The sequence below is a fragment of the Salvelinus alpinus genome, chromosome 8 (genome assembly GCF_045679555.1).
Source record: "Salvelinus alpinus chromosome 8, SLU_Salpinus.1, whole genome shotgun sequence".
Lineage (NCBI taxonomy): Eukaryota > Metazoa > Chordata > Actinopteri > Salmoniformes > Salmonidae > Salvelinus > Salvelinus alpinus.
In genome coordinates this window covers 50,669,621-50,686,827 of record NC_092093.1, presented here as the reverse complement: position 1 = coordinate 50,686,827, position 17,207 = coordinate 50,669,621, and the positions used below count along the sequence as shown (strand labels likewise).

The following is a 17,207-nucleotide window of genomic DNA, read 5'->3' as shown; positions in this document are numbered from 1 at the left end:
GCCTTGCTTTAACCAAGTTAACCATTTTCACTGTAGTGTTCAAAACGTCTTTCTAAGCTGTCAGGCATTCCCTTGGCAGCAAGAGCCTCTCGGTGGATGCTGCAGTGTACCCAAGTGGCGTCGGGAGCAACTGCTTGCACGCGCGTTACCACTCCACTATGTCTCCCTGTCATGGCTTTTGCTCCATCAGTACAGATACCAACATCAGCAGCAGCTACGTTTGGCTACATATGGACCGTTAGTGGAATTCCCGCGAGAGGGTAACGGTTAACCTTTCTAGCCCCGGCGTTCCGCTAGCGGAACTCCTCCCACATTCCACTGAAAAGGCAGAGCGCGAAATTCAAAAAATATTTTGGGGAAATATTTAACTTTCACACATTAACAAGTCCAATACAGCAAATGAAAGATACACATCTTGTGAATCCAGTCAACATGTCCGATTTTTAAAATGTTTTACAGCGAAAACACCACATATATTTATGTTAGCTCACCACCAAATACAAAAAAGGACAGACATTTTTCACACCACAGGTAGCATGCATGAAACCAACCAAACTAACCAAGAACCAACCAAACTAACCAAGAAACAACTTCATCAGATGACAGTCTTATAACATGTTACACAATAAATCTATGTTTTGTTTGAAAAATGTGCATATTTGAGGTATAAATCAGTTTTACATTGCTGCTACCATCACAGCTACCGTCAGAAATAGCACCGAAGCAGCCAGAGTAATTATAGAGACCAACGTAAAATACCTAAATACTCATCATAAAACATTTCTGAAAAAGACATGGTGTACAGCAAATTAAAGACAAACATCTTGTGAATCCAGCCAATATTTCAGTTTTTTTAAGTGTTTTACAGCGAAAACACAATATAGCATTATATTAGCTTACTACAATAGCCTACCACACAACCGCATTCATTCATCAAGGCACGTTAGCGATAGCAATAGGCACGTTAGCGTTAGCGAATAAACCAGCAAAAGATATTAATTTTCACTAACCTTCATAAACCTTCCTCAGATGACAGTCCTATAACATCAGGTTATACATACACTTATGTTTTGTTCGGAAATGTGCATATTTAGAGCTGAAATCAGTGGTTATCCATTATGCTAACGTAGCATCTTTTTCCCAGAATGTGCGGATATTTCTATTAGACTCTCACCTATTCTGACCAAATAGCTATTCATAAACATTACAAAAAAATACATGTTGTATAGGAAATGATAGATACACTAGTTCTTAATGCAATCGCAGTGTTAGAATTCTAAAAATATCTTCATTACGACATAAGGCTTACGTTATAGCGAGAGAGTGGCCAAAACCTGGGCGCAAAACTACTAGTACACAGTTCGACAGATATATGAAATAGCATCACAAAATGGGTCCTACTTTTGGTGATCTTCCATCAGAATGTTGTACAAGGGGTCCTTTGTCCAGAACAGTCGTTGTTTGGATTTAGAACATCGTTTTTCCCTCTTGAATTAGCAAGCACACTGGCCAAGTGGCGCGAAGCTCTCCAACGTCAACAAACACAGACAACGCAACACGCCTAACGTCCCGAAAACATTTCAATAATCTAATAAAACTATATTGAAAAAACATACTTTACGATGATATTGTAACATGTATCAAATAAAATCAAAGCCGGAGATAGTATTCGCCTATAACGACAGCTTTCCAGAAGGCAATTCCAGGTCCAACTTCGCGCTTTTCAGAAAACAGGAAATGGCGGACACGTCATTCCAAGAGGATTTATTCCACCTCAGACCAAGATAAACACTTCATTTCTTCTCTCACTTCCTCTTGACATCTAGGGGAAGGTGTATGACGTGCACGTATACTCATACGTATCATGCCCATTTATAGGCAGGCCCTTGAACAGAGCATCATTTTCAGACTTTCCACTTCCTGGTCAGAAAGTGTGCTGCCAAATGAGTTCTGTTTTACTCACAGACAAAATTCTAACGGTTTTAGAAACTAGAGAGTGTTTTCTATCCAATAGTAATAATAATATGCATATTGTACGAGCAAGAATTGAGTACGAGGCCGTTTAAATTGGGCACGAATTTCCCCCAAAGTGAAAACAGCGCCCTCTGTCCTCATCAGGTTAATGTGATTGGATGTTAATGATTTGACTAGGCTACCTGTATTTAACATTGTGTTGTTATTTTGCTGAACACTAGATGGTTTAATGTTATTTTTTTTAATGTTATTTTTGTCAGTGAAACGAGGCGAGAGAAAAAAACTCACCCAAATGTTTAGGCCTGTTGGAAAATATAAAACTTTTTTTTAATGTGAATCACATTTGTATTTGGCGTACCTCCGACGGCATACCCCAGTTTGGGAACACCTGCTCTATGTCAACGGTGTCTAGATGGAATTTGTTTTCGTGGTCTTGGCAACTGGACCTTTTTGTTTCACTGAGATTCACTGTCAGGGCCCAGGTCTGACAGAATCTGTGCAGAAGATCTAGGTGCCTCTGTAGGCCCTCCTTGGTTGGTGACAGAAGCACCAGACATTTGACTTCAGATTCTATTAGGGTGAGGCTGGGTGCTGCAGACTGTTCTAGTGCCCTCGCCAATTCGTTGATATATATGTTGAAGAGGGTGGGGCTTAAGCTGCATCCCTGTCTCACCCCACGGCCCTGTGGAAAGAAATTTGTGTTTTTTTTGCAAATTTTTGAATACGTGGTCTGTCGTACTGTAATTTAGTAAAAAGCCAATTTGACATTTGCTCAGTACATTGTTTTCAATTATGAAATGTACGAGTCTGCTGTTAATGATAATGCAGAGGATTTTCCCAATTGACGCATATCCCACGCTAGTTATTGGAGTCAAATTTGTCTCCACTTTTGTGTATTGGGGTGATCAGTCCTTGGTTCCAAATATTGGGGAAGATGCCAGAGCTGAGGATGATGTTATAGAGTTGTAGTATAGTCAATTGGAATTTGTTGTCTGTATATTTTATAATTTCATTGAGGATACCATCAACACCACAGGCCTTTTTGGGTTGGACGGTTTGTATTGAATGTCTCTTTCCCCCTGCCCTCCCTCCCTTCCTCTCTCTCTCGCTCTCCCTCCCTCTCTCTCTCCTCTCTCCCTTCCTGCCCTCCCTCTCTCTCGCTCTCCCTTCCTCTCTCTCTCCTCTCCCTCCCTCTCTTTCCCCTCCCACTCTCTTTCTCTCACCCTCCCTGCCCTCCCTCTCTCTCTCTCTCTCACACTCTTCCCCTGCCATCTCTCTCTCTCCCACCCTCTCTCCCTCCCTGCCCTCCCTTTCCCCCTCCCTCACATCCTCACACCCTCCCTCCCTCACACCCTCCCACCGTCTCCCTCACCCCCCCACCCTCTCTCCCCCTCCCACTCTCTCTCCCTCCCTCCCTCTCGCTCTCTCTCTCTCCCTCTTGCTCTCTCCCTCCCTCCCTCCCTCTCTCTCTCTCTCTCCCTCTTGCTCTCTCCCTCCCTGCCCTCCCTCTCTCTCTCTTCCCCTGCCCTCTCTCTCTCTCTCTCTCCCCATGCCCTCCCTCTCTCTCCCCTTCCCCCCTCTCTCTGTCCCTCTCTCTCTCCTTCCTCAAGATCCTGGCCATCCTGTCCATCCTGTTCATCATTCTCTCCACTATCGCCTTGTCCCTCAACACTCTACCAGAGCTCCAGGTGCTAGATGAGTTCGGCCAGGCCAACGACAACCCCCAGCTGGCCCATGTAGAAGCCATCTGCATCGCCTGGTTTACCATGGAGTACCTCCTCCGCTTCCTCTCCTCACCCAACAAATGGAAGTTCTTCAAAGGTAGATATATACGCTAGCCTGGTTCCAGATCTATTTGTGCTTGTCAACTCATTATCATGTTTGATAGTACAAACTGATCTGCGACCAGTTCATATAGGCCAAACGAGGCCAGACCTGCCTTTCAACTAAACTCTGATCCACTGCAGGGTGGATGATGATGATTTGATTTCATTGATCATATATTTGGTTTTATTTAACCCATTTCATTAATCATATATTATGTTTGCGTTTTAGTGAAAGGCCTAATTTAGTTGCAATTCAGCTGGTTGATGTCAGTTCATTATTGTAAAAGAGAATGTTCTGAATCATATTTATAATTATATAAAAGGCACAATAAATAAATTTTACACTTGTACAACGTCTTGTTAAAAAACATTTAAGAAAAACTATTGCTTCTCTCTCTTTCTCTCTCTCCCTTTGTCTCTCTCTCTCTCTCACTCTCTCTCTCTCCCTCTCTCCCTCCCTCTCTCCATCTTTCTTTCTCTCTCCCCCTCTCTCTCCATCTTTCTCTCTCTCTCCTCTCTCTCTCTCTCTTTCTCTCTCCACCTCCCTCCCTCTCTCCATCTTTCTTTCTCTCTCTCTTTCTTTCTCTCTCCCCCTCTCTCTCCATCTTTATCTCTCTCTCCTCTCTCTCTCCACCTCCCTCCCTCTCTCCATCTTTCTCTCTCTCTCTTTCAGTGCATGCTGGGAGTTTTTGGGAGTTTGAGTGTTTGGTGTCCTAACTTATTCTCCTTGGTCTCCTTGGTCTTTTCTTTCAATTTTTCTTTTCTATGGTGGAGGGTTAATGTTATTTTAGTGGTACCCACAGTTTTTTTTTTTTTTTCAAATTTAGGGTGGAAGAGGACAGAGTTTTAGTTTCCTGGTGTTTGGAAGGTGTAGTGTGCGCGATGGCTTCTCAGCCTAGGAGACGGTGTCGTTACGGCATGAATTCAGGTGTGAGAATGGAGTTAAGGTGGAGGAGGTTCTGCTCGCGGTCGGTGAACAGGTAGGAGCTGAATTCATACATAACGCTTCCAGAATGAACAAAGCTGTGGTTGTGTTCATGAAAAGAGCACATTTGGTGGGTAGGCTCATTGCTAGTGGAATATTTGTAAGGGGTGTGTTGGTGCCAATTTCTCCTCTTTCAACTCCTTCGACCATGGTGGTAGTTGCAAATGTGCCTCTGTTTATTACGGATGATCAAATCAGGAAAGAGCTGAGTGGTTTTGGTAAGTCTGCTAGAGGTTTTCGTGTCGGCAGGTTTTCAGGCAGATGGCGTTAAGCATGTTTTATTCGTTCCGGAGGCAAGTGTTCATGTTTCTGAATAATAATGAACAACAGTTAAATTAGCATTTTAAAATGAGGCCTGGGGAGAGGCTCTATGCAGGGTTTGCCAGCACAGATAGTCTACGGTGTTTTGAGTGAGGGGATTTGGGGCATAAGACATTTGCGTGCCCACATAAAGGCCGTAGACAAGGTGAGGATCCAAGCGCCAGTGGGGGAAATTGAGGTCAACGTGCAGGGGGCCATGAGACGCATGCTGAGGCTCGGCCAAGTCATGCTATAGATGGTGGTGTAGATGAGGCTGGGTCTAGTCATGTTATAGATGGGGGTGTAGATGAGGCTCGGCCAAGTCAGGCTATAGATGGTGGGGTAGATGAGGCTGGGACTAGTCATGCTATAGATGGTGGTGTAGATGAGGCTGGGTCTAGTCAGGTTATAGATGGTGGTGTAGATGAGGCTGGGTCTAGTCATGTTATAGATGGGGGTGTAGATGAGGCTGGGTCTAGTCATGTTATAGATGGGGGTGTAGATGAGGCTGGGTCTAGTCATGTTATAGATGGTGGTGTAGATGAGGCTGGGTCTAGTCATGTTATAGATGGGGGTGTAGATGAGGCTGGGTCTATTCAGGTTATAGATGGTGGTGTAGATGAGGCTGGGTCTAGTCATGTTATGGATGGTGGTGTAGATGAGGCTGGGTCTAGTCAGGTTATGGATGGTGGTGTAGATGAGGCTGAGTCTAGTCAGGTTATGGATGGTGGTGTAGATGAGGCTGGGTCTAGTCAGGTTAACGGATGGTGGTGTAGATGAGGCTGGGTCTAGTCAGGTTTTGCTAGTGGATGAGGAGAGTGTAGTGGGGAAGGGTAAGTGGGGAAGGGTAAGAGACCAGGGGGGAGGAGGAGGGAGTAGGGAGGGGAGAGGCTGGGGTGGTCAAAGGCACTAAGGAACCTTTGCCTGGTGCTGGGGGGGAGGCCCTTACCAGAGAGGAAGGGCAGGGGGTCAGGATGGGAGATAGAGATGAGGAGGAGGAAGGTGAGTTTGAGGAAGAGGATGATGAGGAGGCTTTTTTTCAGACTCCTTCTCAAAGAGTCCGGACCTGACTGCCAGTCAAGCAGAGAGGTCAAAGTACACGGTGAGGGAACTGACAAGGTTCCTGAATGAGACCAAGGGGAAAAAAGTTCATCTCAAGGCTTTTTTTTTCTGATCCGAGAGAAAGTTTGTAAGATCAGTACAACATGCTATGAGAAATGAGGGGCAAGGTGTCCTCTCACCCTGGAAACGGTTTAGGTTGAGGAAGTGGGTCACAACAGTGCGTAAGGGTCCTCCTTCAGACACTGTTTCGATTATTAGCTTCTTTCTGGCACTGGGGCTTTTTGGGCTTTGCTATTGGTCTCTTTCTTTTCTGGCTTTTATCCCACTACTTATGGGAGACTCTTCGGGTCGGCTCGCTCAATATAAATGGCGCCAGAGATGCATGAAAGAGGAGTGTGTTTGGTGAATATGTAAAACAAACAAAAAAGTACAGGTGTTGTTTCTGCAGGAGACGCATAGTGATGTGGTAATGAAGTCTATTGGGGGCTCTGGTGGAAAGGGGCAAGTGTGTTGAACCATGGGACAAATCTTAGTGCAGGGGTGGCAGTCCTTTTTGCACCGGGTCTGTCTGTAAAAATGTGCTCCTCAAAGGAGGTGTGTAGGGGTTAGGCTGCTTGTAGTAAAAGCAGAAATTAACAACATAGGTTTTGTCCTTATAACTGTGTATGCGCAACACCGGGAGAGAGAGAGGCATTCTATTTGGGTGTCTTATACAGGAACTCTCACAGGTAGCGCCTGAGGAGACGCTGGTGGTCGGCGGGGACTGGAACTGTACAACGGATTTTACAAAAGACAGAAATGGGGAAGAGCCTGATTCAGGGTCAGTGGAAGTGTTAAGGGGCATCATTAATCAGTTCGACCTAGTGGATGTTTGGAGAACTACACATCCCAACACAAGACAGAATACATGGGTGAAGGTTTTTGGGGCTAGGGTGAGTGCAGCTCGACTTGATCGGTTTTACATGTCCAGGAATCAGAGCAATAGGCTGTTGGGCACTACCATTCTCCCGGTGGGTTTTTACATGTCCAGGAATCGGAGCAATAGGCTGTGGGGAGCTACCATTCTCCCGGTGGGGTTTTACATGTCCAGGAATCGGAGCAATAGGCTGTTGGGCGCTACCATTCTCCCGGTGGGGTTTTACATGTCCAGGAATCAGAGCAATAGGCTGTTGGGCGCTACCATTCTCCCGGTGGGGTTTTACATGTCCAGGAATCAGAGCAATAGGCTGTTGGGCGCTACCATTCTCCCGGTGGGGTTTTACATGTCCAGGAATCAGAGCAATAGGCTGTTGGGCGCTACCATTCTCCCGGTGGGGTTTTACATGTCCAGGAATCGGAGCAATAGGCTGTTGGGCGCTACCATTCTCCCGGTGGGGTTTTACATGTCCAGGAATCAGAGCAATAGGCTGTTGGGCGCTACCATTCTCCCGGTGGGGTTTTACATGTCCAGGAATCAGAGCAATAGGCTGTTGGGCGCTACCATTCTCCCGGTGGGGTTTTACATGTCCAGGAATCAGAGCAATAGGCTGTTGGGCGCTACCATTCTCCCAGTGGGGTTTTACATGTCCAGGAATCAGAGCAATAGGCTGTTGGGCGCTACCATTCTCCCAGTGGGGTTTTACATGTCCAGGAATCGGAGCAATAGGCTGTTGGGCGCTACCATTCTCCCGGTGGGTTTTTACATGTCCAGCAATCAGAGCAATAGGCTGTTGGGCGGTACCATTCTCCCGGTGGGGTTTTACATGTCCAGCAATCAGAGCAATAGGCTGTTGGGCGCTACCATTCTCCCGGTGGGGTTTTACATGTCCAGGAATCGGAGCAATAGGCTGTTAGGCGCTACCATTCTCCCGGTGGGGTTTTACATGTCCAGGAATCGGAGCAATAGGCTGTTGGGCGCTACCATTCTCCCGGTGGGGTTTTACATGTCCAGGAATCGGAGCAATAGGCTGTTGGGCGCTACCATTCTCCCGGTGGGGTTTTACATGTCCAGGAATCGGAGCAATAGGCTGTTGGGCGCTACCATTCTCCCGGTGGGGTTTTCGGATCACCACATAACCATGGCTCGGCTGTCTATTTCACCAGGGCCCCGGCAGGCATCCTAATAGAAGTTTAATGTAAAGCTCTTACAAGATGCAACTTTTTGCTCAGGTTTCCAGACCTTTTGGGAAAGGTGGGGGCAGCGAAGAGAGGAGTATGGGTCTCTGAGTCAATGGTGGGATGTGGGGAAAGTCCAAATTCGGCTTTTCTGTCAACAGTATACAGCTCTCTCATCCTAGGAAAGTATTGGGGGAACTAGAGCGTAGTATTAGTGAGATGGAGGTAGAGATGGTGGGGCAAGGCGATGTAGGCCTCCATGCTAATTTAGCTGAATTACGCAGGGACCTGGGCAGTTTTTTCCAGGTTAAAGCAAAGGGAGTACTTGTAAGAGCGAGGTTCTCCGTGCTCAAGGAGATGGATGCTCCCAGCTCCTTCTTCTTTGGTTTGGAAAGACCGAGCCGTGAAGCCAAGGGTATGCAGGTTGGGGGAGGTTTTTACTGTTGGGATGTCTGTGTGAGAGGTTGGGGGAGGTTGGGGGAGGTTTTTACTGTTGTAATGTCTGTGTGAGAGGTTGGGGTGGTTTTTACTGTTGTAATGTCTGTGTGAGAGGTTGGGGGAGGTTTTTACTGTTGGAATGTCTGTGTGAGAGGTTGGTGGAGGTTTTTACTGTTGGGATGTCTGGGTGAGAGGTTGGGGGGGGGGGGGGGTTTACTGTTGTAATGTCTGTGTGGGAGGTTGGGGGGGTTGTTACTGTTGTAATGGCTGTGTGAGAGGTTGGGGGGGGGGGGGGTTACTGTTGGGATGTCTGTATGAGAGGTTGGGGGTGGTTTTTACTGTTGTAATGGCTGTGTGAGAGGTTGGGGGAGATTGTTACTGTTGTAATGTCTGTGTGAGAGGTTGGTGGAGGTTTTTACTGTTGTAATGTCTGTGTGAGAGGTTGGGGAGGTTTTTACTGCTGGGATGTTTATAATGGGGTACAGGTATTCTAATAAGGAGAAAGACAAATGTGTGTTGTTAAATTTTCTGTTTGCTCAGTTGGCTAACAAGGAGGAACAGGGTCAAAGGTGAGGGGATAACAGACCCTTTACTATTGGTTAATGGGATGGTCTCTGCGCGCCTTAGGGTGGAATTCGTGTGGCTCAGTTGGTAGAGCATGGCGCTTGTAACGCCAGGGTTGTGGGTTCATTCCCCACGGGGGGACCAGGATGAATATGTATGAACTTTCCAATTTGTAAGTCGCTCTGGATAAGAGCGTCTGCTAAATGACTTAAATGTAAATGTAAATTTCGAGTTCTATAGAATGATGAAAAGTGTTGAGATGTTTCAGGAGATATGGTGTGTTGGGGGGGCTGTCTTTATAGCTGGGGAAGATGTTTCAGGAGATATGGTGTGTTGGGGGGGGGGACTGTCTGTACAGCTGGGGAAGATGTTTCAGGAGATATGGTGTGTTGGGGGGCTGTCTGTATAGCTGGGGAAGATGTTTCAGGAGATATGGTGTGTTGGGGGACTGTCTGTACAGCTGGGGAAGATGTTTCAGGAGATATGGTGTGTTGGGGGGGCTGTCTGTATAGCTGGGGAAGATGTTTCAGGAGATATGGTGTGTTGGGGGGCTGTCTGTATAGCTGGGGAAGATGTTTCAGGAGATATGGTGTGTTGGGGGGGCTGTCTGTATAGCTGGGGAAGATGTTTCAGGAGATATGGTGTGTTGGGGGGCTGTCTGTATAGCTGGGGAAGATGTTTCAGGAGATATGGTGTGTTGGGGGGGCTGTCTGTATAGCTGGGGAAGATGTTTCAGGAGATATGGTGTGTTGGGGGGGCTGTCTGTATAGCTGGGGAAGATGTTTCAGGAGATATGGTGTGTTGGGGGGCTGTCTGTATAGCTGGGGAAGATGTTTCAGGAGATATGGTGTGTTGGGGGGCTGTCTGTATAGCTGGGGAAGATGTTTCAGGAGATATGGTGTGTTGGGGGGCTGTCTGTATAGCTGGGGAAGATGTTTCAGGAGATATGGTGTGTTGGGGGGCCTGTCTGTATAGCTGAGGAAGATGTTTCAGGAGATATGGTGTGTTGGGGGGCTGTCTGTATAGCTGGGGAAGATGTTTCAGGAGATATGGTGTGTTGGGGGGGCTGTCTGTATAGCTGAGGAAGATGTTTCAGGAGATATGGTGTGTTGGGGGGCTGTCTGTATAGCTGGGGAAGATGTTTCAGGAGATATGGTGTGTTGGGGGGGCTGTCTGTATAGCTGGGGAAGATGTTTCAGGAGATATGGTGTGTTGGGGGGCTGTCTGTATAGCTGGGGAAGATGTTTCAGGAGATATGGTGTGTTGGGGGGCCTGTCTGTATAGCTGAGGAAGATGTTTCAGGAGATATGGTGTGTTGGGGGGCTGTCTGTATAGCTGGGGAAGATGTTTCAGGAGATATGGTGTGTTGGGGGGGCTGTCTGTATAGCTGGGGAAGATGTTTCAGGAGATATGGTGTGTTGGGGGGCTGTCTGTATAGCTGGGGAAGATGTTTCAGGAGATATGGTGTGTTGGGGGGCTGTCTGTATAGCTGGGGAAGATGTTTCAGGAGATATGGTGTGTTGGGGGGCTGTCTGTATAGCTGGGGAAGATGTTTCAGGAGATATGGTGTGTTGGGGGCCCTGTCTGTATAGCTGAGGAAGATGTTTCAGGAGATATGGTGTGTTGGGGGGCTGTCTGTATAGCTGGGGAAGATGTTTCAGGAGATATGGTGTGTTGGGGGGCTGTCTGTATAGCTGGGGAAGATGTTTCAGGAGATATGGTGTGTTGGGGGGGCTGTCTGTATAGCTGGGGAAGATGTTTCAGGAGATATGGTGTGTTGGGGGGGCTGTCTGTATGGCTGGGAAGATGTTTCAGGAGATATGGTGTGTTGGGGGGGGGGGGGGGGCTGTCTGTATAGCTGGGGAAGATGTTTCAGGAGATATGGTGTGTTGGGGGGCTGTCTGTACAGCTGGGGAAGATGTTTCAGGAGATATGGTGTGTTGGGGGGGGCTGTCTGTATAGCTGGGGAAGATGTTTCAGGAGATATGGTGTGTTGGGGGGGCTGTCTGTATAGCTGGGGAAGATGTTTCAGGAGATATGGTGTGTTGGGGGGCTGTCTGTATAGCTGGGGAAGATGTTTCAGGAGATATGGTGTGTTGGGGGGGCTGTCTGTATAGCTGGGGAAGATGTTTCAGGAGATATGGTGTGTTGGGGGGGGGACTGTCTGTACAGCTGGGGAAGATGTTTCAGGAGATATGGTGTGTTGGGGGGGCTGTCTGTATAGCTGGGGAAGATGTTTCAGGAGATATGGTGTGTTGGGGGGGGGGGGGGGGGCTGTCTGAACAGCTGGGGGAGATGGGTTGGATATACGGTTGTAGAAGTGGTGAGGATTTGGTTATTGTGATGTATGGTGTTGTTTTTGTATCGTGGTGTAGAGGGCAAGGTGAGTATGGTACATGTAGGCAGTACTGCAGTACAAAATATTTTTGGGTGTTTTGTTTTAAGGGGTGGTGGTGAGGGTGGTGAGGTTTTAATGAAATGAGAATGTTTCATTAAAGAAAGACAAAAAGTCAAAAGTCGCTCTCCCCTCTCTTTCTCTCCCTCTGTCTTAAAGGTCCCCTGAACGTTATTGACCTGCTGGCCATCCTCCCTTATTACGTCACTATCTTCCTGACGGAATCCAACAAGAGCGTTCTACAGTTCCAGAACGTCCGGCGTGTGGTGCAGATATTCCGGATCATGAGAATATTGAGGATTCTGAAGCTGGCCAGGCATTCCACAGGGCTGCAGTCTCTAGGTCTGGATGCATGTTGTTTATCCCGGTGTATCTTAATCCTGGTCCTTGGGGGACCCAAAGTGGTGCACATTTCTGTTTTTTCCCTAGCACTACGCAGCTGAGTTGATTCGTGGCATCAGGTGTGTAGTGCAAGGGGGGAACAAAATGTAAGTTTAGGTCCACAGAACCAGGATGAAGAAACACTGGCATTTGCCTCATTGAGGACATTCAAGTTTTTTCTAATGTAATGTAATGTAATCTAGGCTTCACCCTGAGGAGGAGTTACAACGAGCTGGGCCTGCTCATCCTCTTCCTGGCCATGGGCATTATGATCTTCTCCAGCCTCGTCTTCTTCGCCGAGAAGGATGAAGACGCCACCAAGTTTACCAGCATCCCCGCCTCCTTCTGGTGGGCCACCATCACTATGACTACGGTGGGTTACGGTGACATCTACCCTCAGACTCTGCTGGGTAAGATAGTCGGGGGGCTCTGCTGTATCGCCGGGGTGTTGGTCATCGCTCTGCCCATCCCTATTATCGTCAACAATTTCTCTGAGTTCTACAAGGAGCAGAAGAGGCAGGAGAAGGCTATAAAGAGGCGGGAGGCTCTGGAGAGGGCCAAGAGGAACGGTAGTATCGTCTCCATGAACCTGAAGGATGCGTTCGCCCGGAGTATGGAGCTGATGGATGTAGTCGTGGAGAAAGGAGGAGAGGACAACCACCTGTCTCCCAGCTGGGCCGGCACGCCCAGACACACCGCCTCCGACAGGTCGTTGGATAAGAAGTACCCCGAGTCCGTCCTCCTGGGGTCCACCCACCGCATCACCATCACCACCAGCGGTAGCCCCGAGCGGAGGCCCCTCAGTAGCTTTCAGTATAGAGGCCGTATCCCAGAATTCAGAGGCAGTACCTCTCAGCTTCTTAACGCTCAGAACCTAGAGATCATGTTCAACCAGCTGACCAAGTCTCAGTCCTTTACCAACCTCAACACTTCCTGCTCTGTGAGCACTATGAGCACCTCCGCCACCACGGCAACCTCGGTATCTTCGCGGCAACAGCACCCAGGGTCCCCGGCCTGGCCCCAACAGGAAGTGGAGCTGGAGAGGCAGGAAGTCCCACCCTCTTCCTCGACAGAGCCCCTACTGAAGGAAAGCGAAGCAGTACGCAGCCTGTCGAGCATGGACAGCTTCGCCAGCTGCAGGGCTGAGTTCGGGGAGGGCTCTGGATACGGAAGAAAGTTCCCTCCATCTCTAGACCTCCTCCCAGAATCGAGGGTCAACGATGCCCAAAGCCTCCAGGACGCTGCCTCCCTCAAAGACAGCATGTATGAGTTTGTCCCCTACAACCAAGATGGCGGCACACAGTTCCCGAGAGACGACGTGGAGAACATCCGTAGCACCCTGAGAGACGGCATCAACCCTGTCGTCAAGGGGACCAAAGAGCTAAAGGTCAACTTCATCAAGGGCCCACCCACCGAGCCCCCCCCGACACCACCCAGCACCACCTCTCCCCATGACATCAGCTTCAGCTTCCTGGAGAATGAATCCCCAGAGAGGGAGACCTCGCTGCTCTTCCCCAGCACAAAGGCCGTCATCCTGGGCACAGAAGACGAGACCAGCCCCCTGTCCTGCGAGAGGCTGGTGGTGGACACCCCGCCAGGGGATGAGGACTCCCCGGACCAGGGTCTCGGGGGTCAAGGTCCGTCCAACGAGGAGAAGAATCAGATGGAAGTGGCGGGAACGACAGGGGGGACACCGGCTGGGAACTGCACCCAGGATGTGGTGGTGGTGGTGGGAGGAGGGGCAGGTGGGGAGGGCAAGGTCGACAGCAACCCAAGTGGACACAACAAATCAGAGAACCACATGTTTACACCAGAGATTCACCTGATGCCCGGGGACGCCAGTATGTCCCCGACCTGCAAAACCAGCATGTAACCCACTGGAACTACGTTTAATTAACCTAACCTTGACCTGCTGAAAAAGACGAAGAAGAATGAGGAGATATTGGAGAAGTGAGATGAGAGGAAAAAGGGAACACAGATAGTGAAATAGTGGAAGAGATATTTGCATGGCATGACAAGTCCCTTTTCTACGTGTGTTGTGTATTGCTGAAACAGACACTGCAGCGGTTTACTGCTGAAACAGACACTGCAGCGGTTTACTGCTGAAACAGACACTGCAGCGGTTTACTGCTGAAACAGACACTGCAGCAGTTTATGGCTGAAACAGACACTGCAGCGGTTTACTGCTGAAACAGACACTGCAGCGGTTTACTGCTGAAACAGACACTGCAGTACTTTTTGCAGAATTAGGAGGAAAGACGGGGAGAAGAAAACTGTGGGGCTCAAAACGAGAAACTCATACGGACAGAGATAATTTATCCAAATATGAGGACATTTTTGATCCTGATATATATTTCAACCATGTTCCTTTTTATTCTAGCAACAAAATGCACGGAGGAATTTATCTTTAAAAAGCATGCATTTAAAAAAAATACATATTAGGTACTTGGCTGAAAGCGTTCCACTGTACAGAATATGACAACAAAGACAATGCACAGAAGAAGAGACAGAAGAAATCCATGTTTTGCCAAAAGGTACAAATATTTCCAATGTGAGGAGAATGGAAGTAAATACATTGACAGACCTCAGACAGAGTGTGTATCCCAAATGGCACCCTTTACCTTAAACTGTATTAGTGCACAACTCTTTCCCTATATAGAGTAGTGCACTACATAGGGCATAGGATGCCATTTGGGATGTCGCCAGAGTGTTGCGACCTATGACAAGCATATCACAACCTTAACGTGGAAATGCAATGTGTAATAACCACAGCAACTATGTCATGTTTTTGGAGTTAATGATGAGATTTATGTATGAACTTTAATGTCATTAACCTTATTGTTTTAAGTTTTCATTACAATTGGTTTGTCATTATTTTAATTATTATTTTTGTTAGAAAGAAGGATGGTAAAAAAAATAACGTTTCTTCCTCTCGAGTACACAACTATAAGTTGCCTAAATCTGTAGTTAGTGAGGACAACTGGCAAATGCTTCAGCTACTAAACATAATAAATCAACATATTTATATCAGCAAGCAACATAGGTTTATAGAAAGAATAAAAATCATTAGTTGAAATACAACACTACACCTTTTCCACTTCTTAATTCCATCCAAAATATCACAATAATAATAATATGTACTTCTGAATGCAGCTTTAACGGATTTAAATTCTCTAAAATACAGTAAAGTAGGCCTACAGTTAAGTTAGTTATAATCCTAGAGGCTTTTTATCGGGGCAGTGGGGAGGTTCCAACTTATTAACAAGTTATTTATCAACCTGATAGATATGTTAGTCTTTGATTCTTGCATATGCTACCGTAAGCTCTTCCTTTAGACAATGTGACCAATGGTACATCCCATAACACCTTGTTTCCCTATGTAGGGCACTACTTTTGACCAGAGTCCCATGGGTACAAATAGTACTATAGTCATGGGTTCTGGTCAAAAGGAGTGCGCTATGTAAGGAATAGGGTTTCATTTTGGAAGCAACCAATGATAGAACATCACAGAGAGAAACTCAAGTACAGAATAGCTTTTATCTATCAATCTATCAGTGCATCCAAGCTGCTCAATAACGTTATCAGTAAATGTGTGCTTTTATTTTCCCTCATGGGTGGTGGGTCTGTAGTGTCATCATACCTGGTTGGTCTGTAGTACCATCATACCTGGTTGGTCTGTAGTGTCATCATACCTGGTTGGTCTGTAGTACCATCATACCTGGTTGGTCTGTAGTACCATCATACCTGGTTGGTCTGTAGTGTCATCATACCTGGTTGGTCTGTAGTACCATCATACCTGGTTGGTCTGTAGTGTCATCATACCTGGTTGGTCTGTAGTGTCATCATACCTGGTTGGTCTGTAGTATCATCATACCTGGTTGGTCTGTAGAACCATCATACCTGGTTGGTCTGTAGTACCATCATACCTGGTTGGAGTGTAGTACCATCATACCTGGTTGGTCTGTAGTACCATCATACCTGGTTGGTCTGTAGTACCATCATGCCTGGTTGGTCTGTAGTACCATCATACCTGGTTGGTCTGTAGTACCATCATACCTGGTTGGTCTGTAGTACCATCATGCCTGGTTGGTCTGTAGTACCATCATACCTGGTTGGTCTGTAGTACCATCATACCTGGTTGGTCTGTAGTACCATCATGCCTGGTTGGTCTGTAGTACCATCATACCTGGTTGGTCTGTAGTACCATCATACCTGGTTGGTCTGTAGTACCATCATACCTGGTTGGTCTGTAGTACCATCATACCTGGTTGGTCTGTAGTACCATCATGCCTGGTTGGTCTGTAGTACCATCATACCTGGTTGGTCTGTAGTAAAATCATACCTGGTTGGTCTGTAGTACCATCATGCCTGGTTGGTCTGTAGTACCATCATACCTGGTTGGTCTGTAGTACCATCATACCTGGTTGGTCTGTAGTACCATCATGCCTGGTTGGTCTGTAGTACCATCATGCCTGGTTGGTCTGTAGTACCATCATGCCTGGTTGGTCTGTAGTACCATCATACCTGGTTGGTCTGTAGTACCATCATGCCTGGTTGGTCTGTAGTACCATCATGCCTGGTTGGTCTGTAGTACCATCATGCCTGGTTGGTCTGTAGTACCATCATACCTGGTTGGTCTGTAGTAACATCATCATACCTGGTTGGTCTGTAGTACCATCATACCTGGTTGGTCTGTAGTACCATCATACCTGGTTGGTCTGTAGTACCATCATGCCTGGTTGGTCTGTAGTACCATCATACCTGGTTGGTCTGTAGTAACATCATCATACCTGGTTGGTCTGTAGTACCATCATACCTGGTTGGTCTGTAGTAACATCATCATACCTGGTTGGTCTGTAGTACCATCATGCCTGGTTGGTCTGTAGTACCATCATACCTGGTTGGAGTGTAGTACCATCATACCTGGTTGGTCTGTAGTACCATCATACCTGGTTGGTCTGTAGTACCATCATGCCTGGTTGGTCTGTAGTACCATCATACCTGGTTGGTCTGTAGTACCATCATACCTGGTTGGTCTGTAGTACCATCATGCCTGGTTGGTCTGTAGTACCATCATACCTGGTTGGTCTGTAGTACCATCATACCTGGTTGGTCTGTAGTACCATCATGCCTGGTTGGTCTGTAGTACCATCATACCTGGTTGGTCTGTAGTACCATCATACCTGGT

General features: G+C 47.3%; 1 protein-coding gene across 1 annotated transcript in view; it reads left to right on the top strand.

Annotated features, from left to right (window-relative positions):
* Positions 1 to 15,911, top strand: part of LOC139583253 (potassium voltage-gated channel subfamily B member 2-like) — a 393,964-nt gene extending 378,053 nt beyond the window's left edge. Inside the window, exons 2-4 of the mRNA XM_071414112.1 lie at positions 3,585 to 3,795; positions 11,798 to 11,980; positions 12,223 to 15,911. Of these exons, the coding sequence (XP_071270213.1) occupies positions 3,585 to 3,795; positions 11,798 to 11,980; positions 12,223 to 13,892 (2,064 nt within the window). The 3' untranslated portion in view covers positions 13,893 to 15,911. The remainder of the gene's footprint in view (positions 1 to 3,584; positions 3,796 to 11,797; positions 11,981 to 12,222) is intronic.
* Positions 15,912 to 17,207: the final 1,296 nt, after the last annotated feature.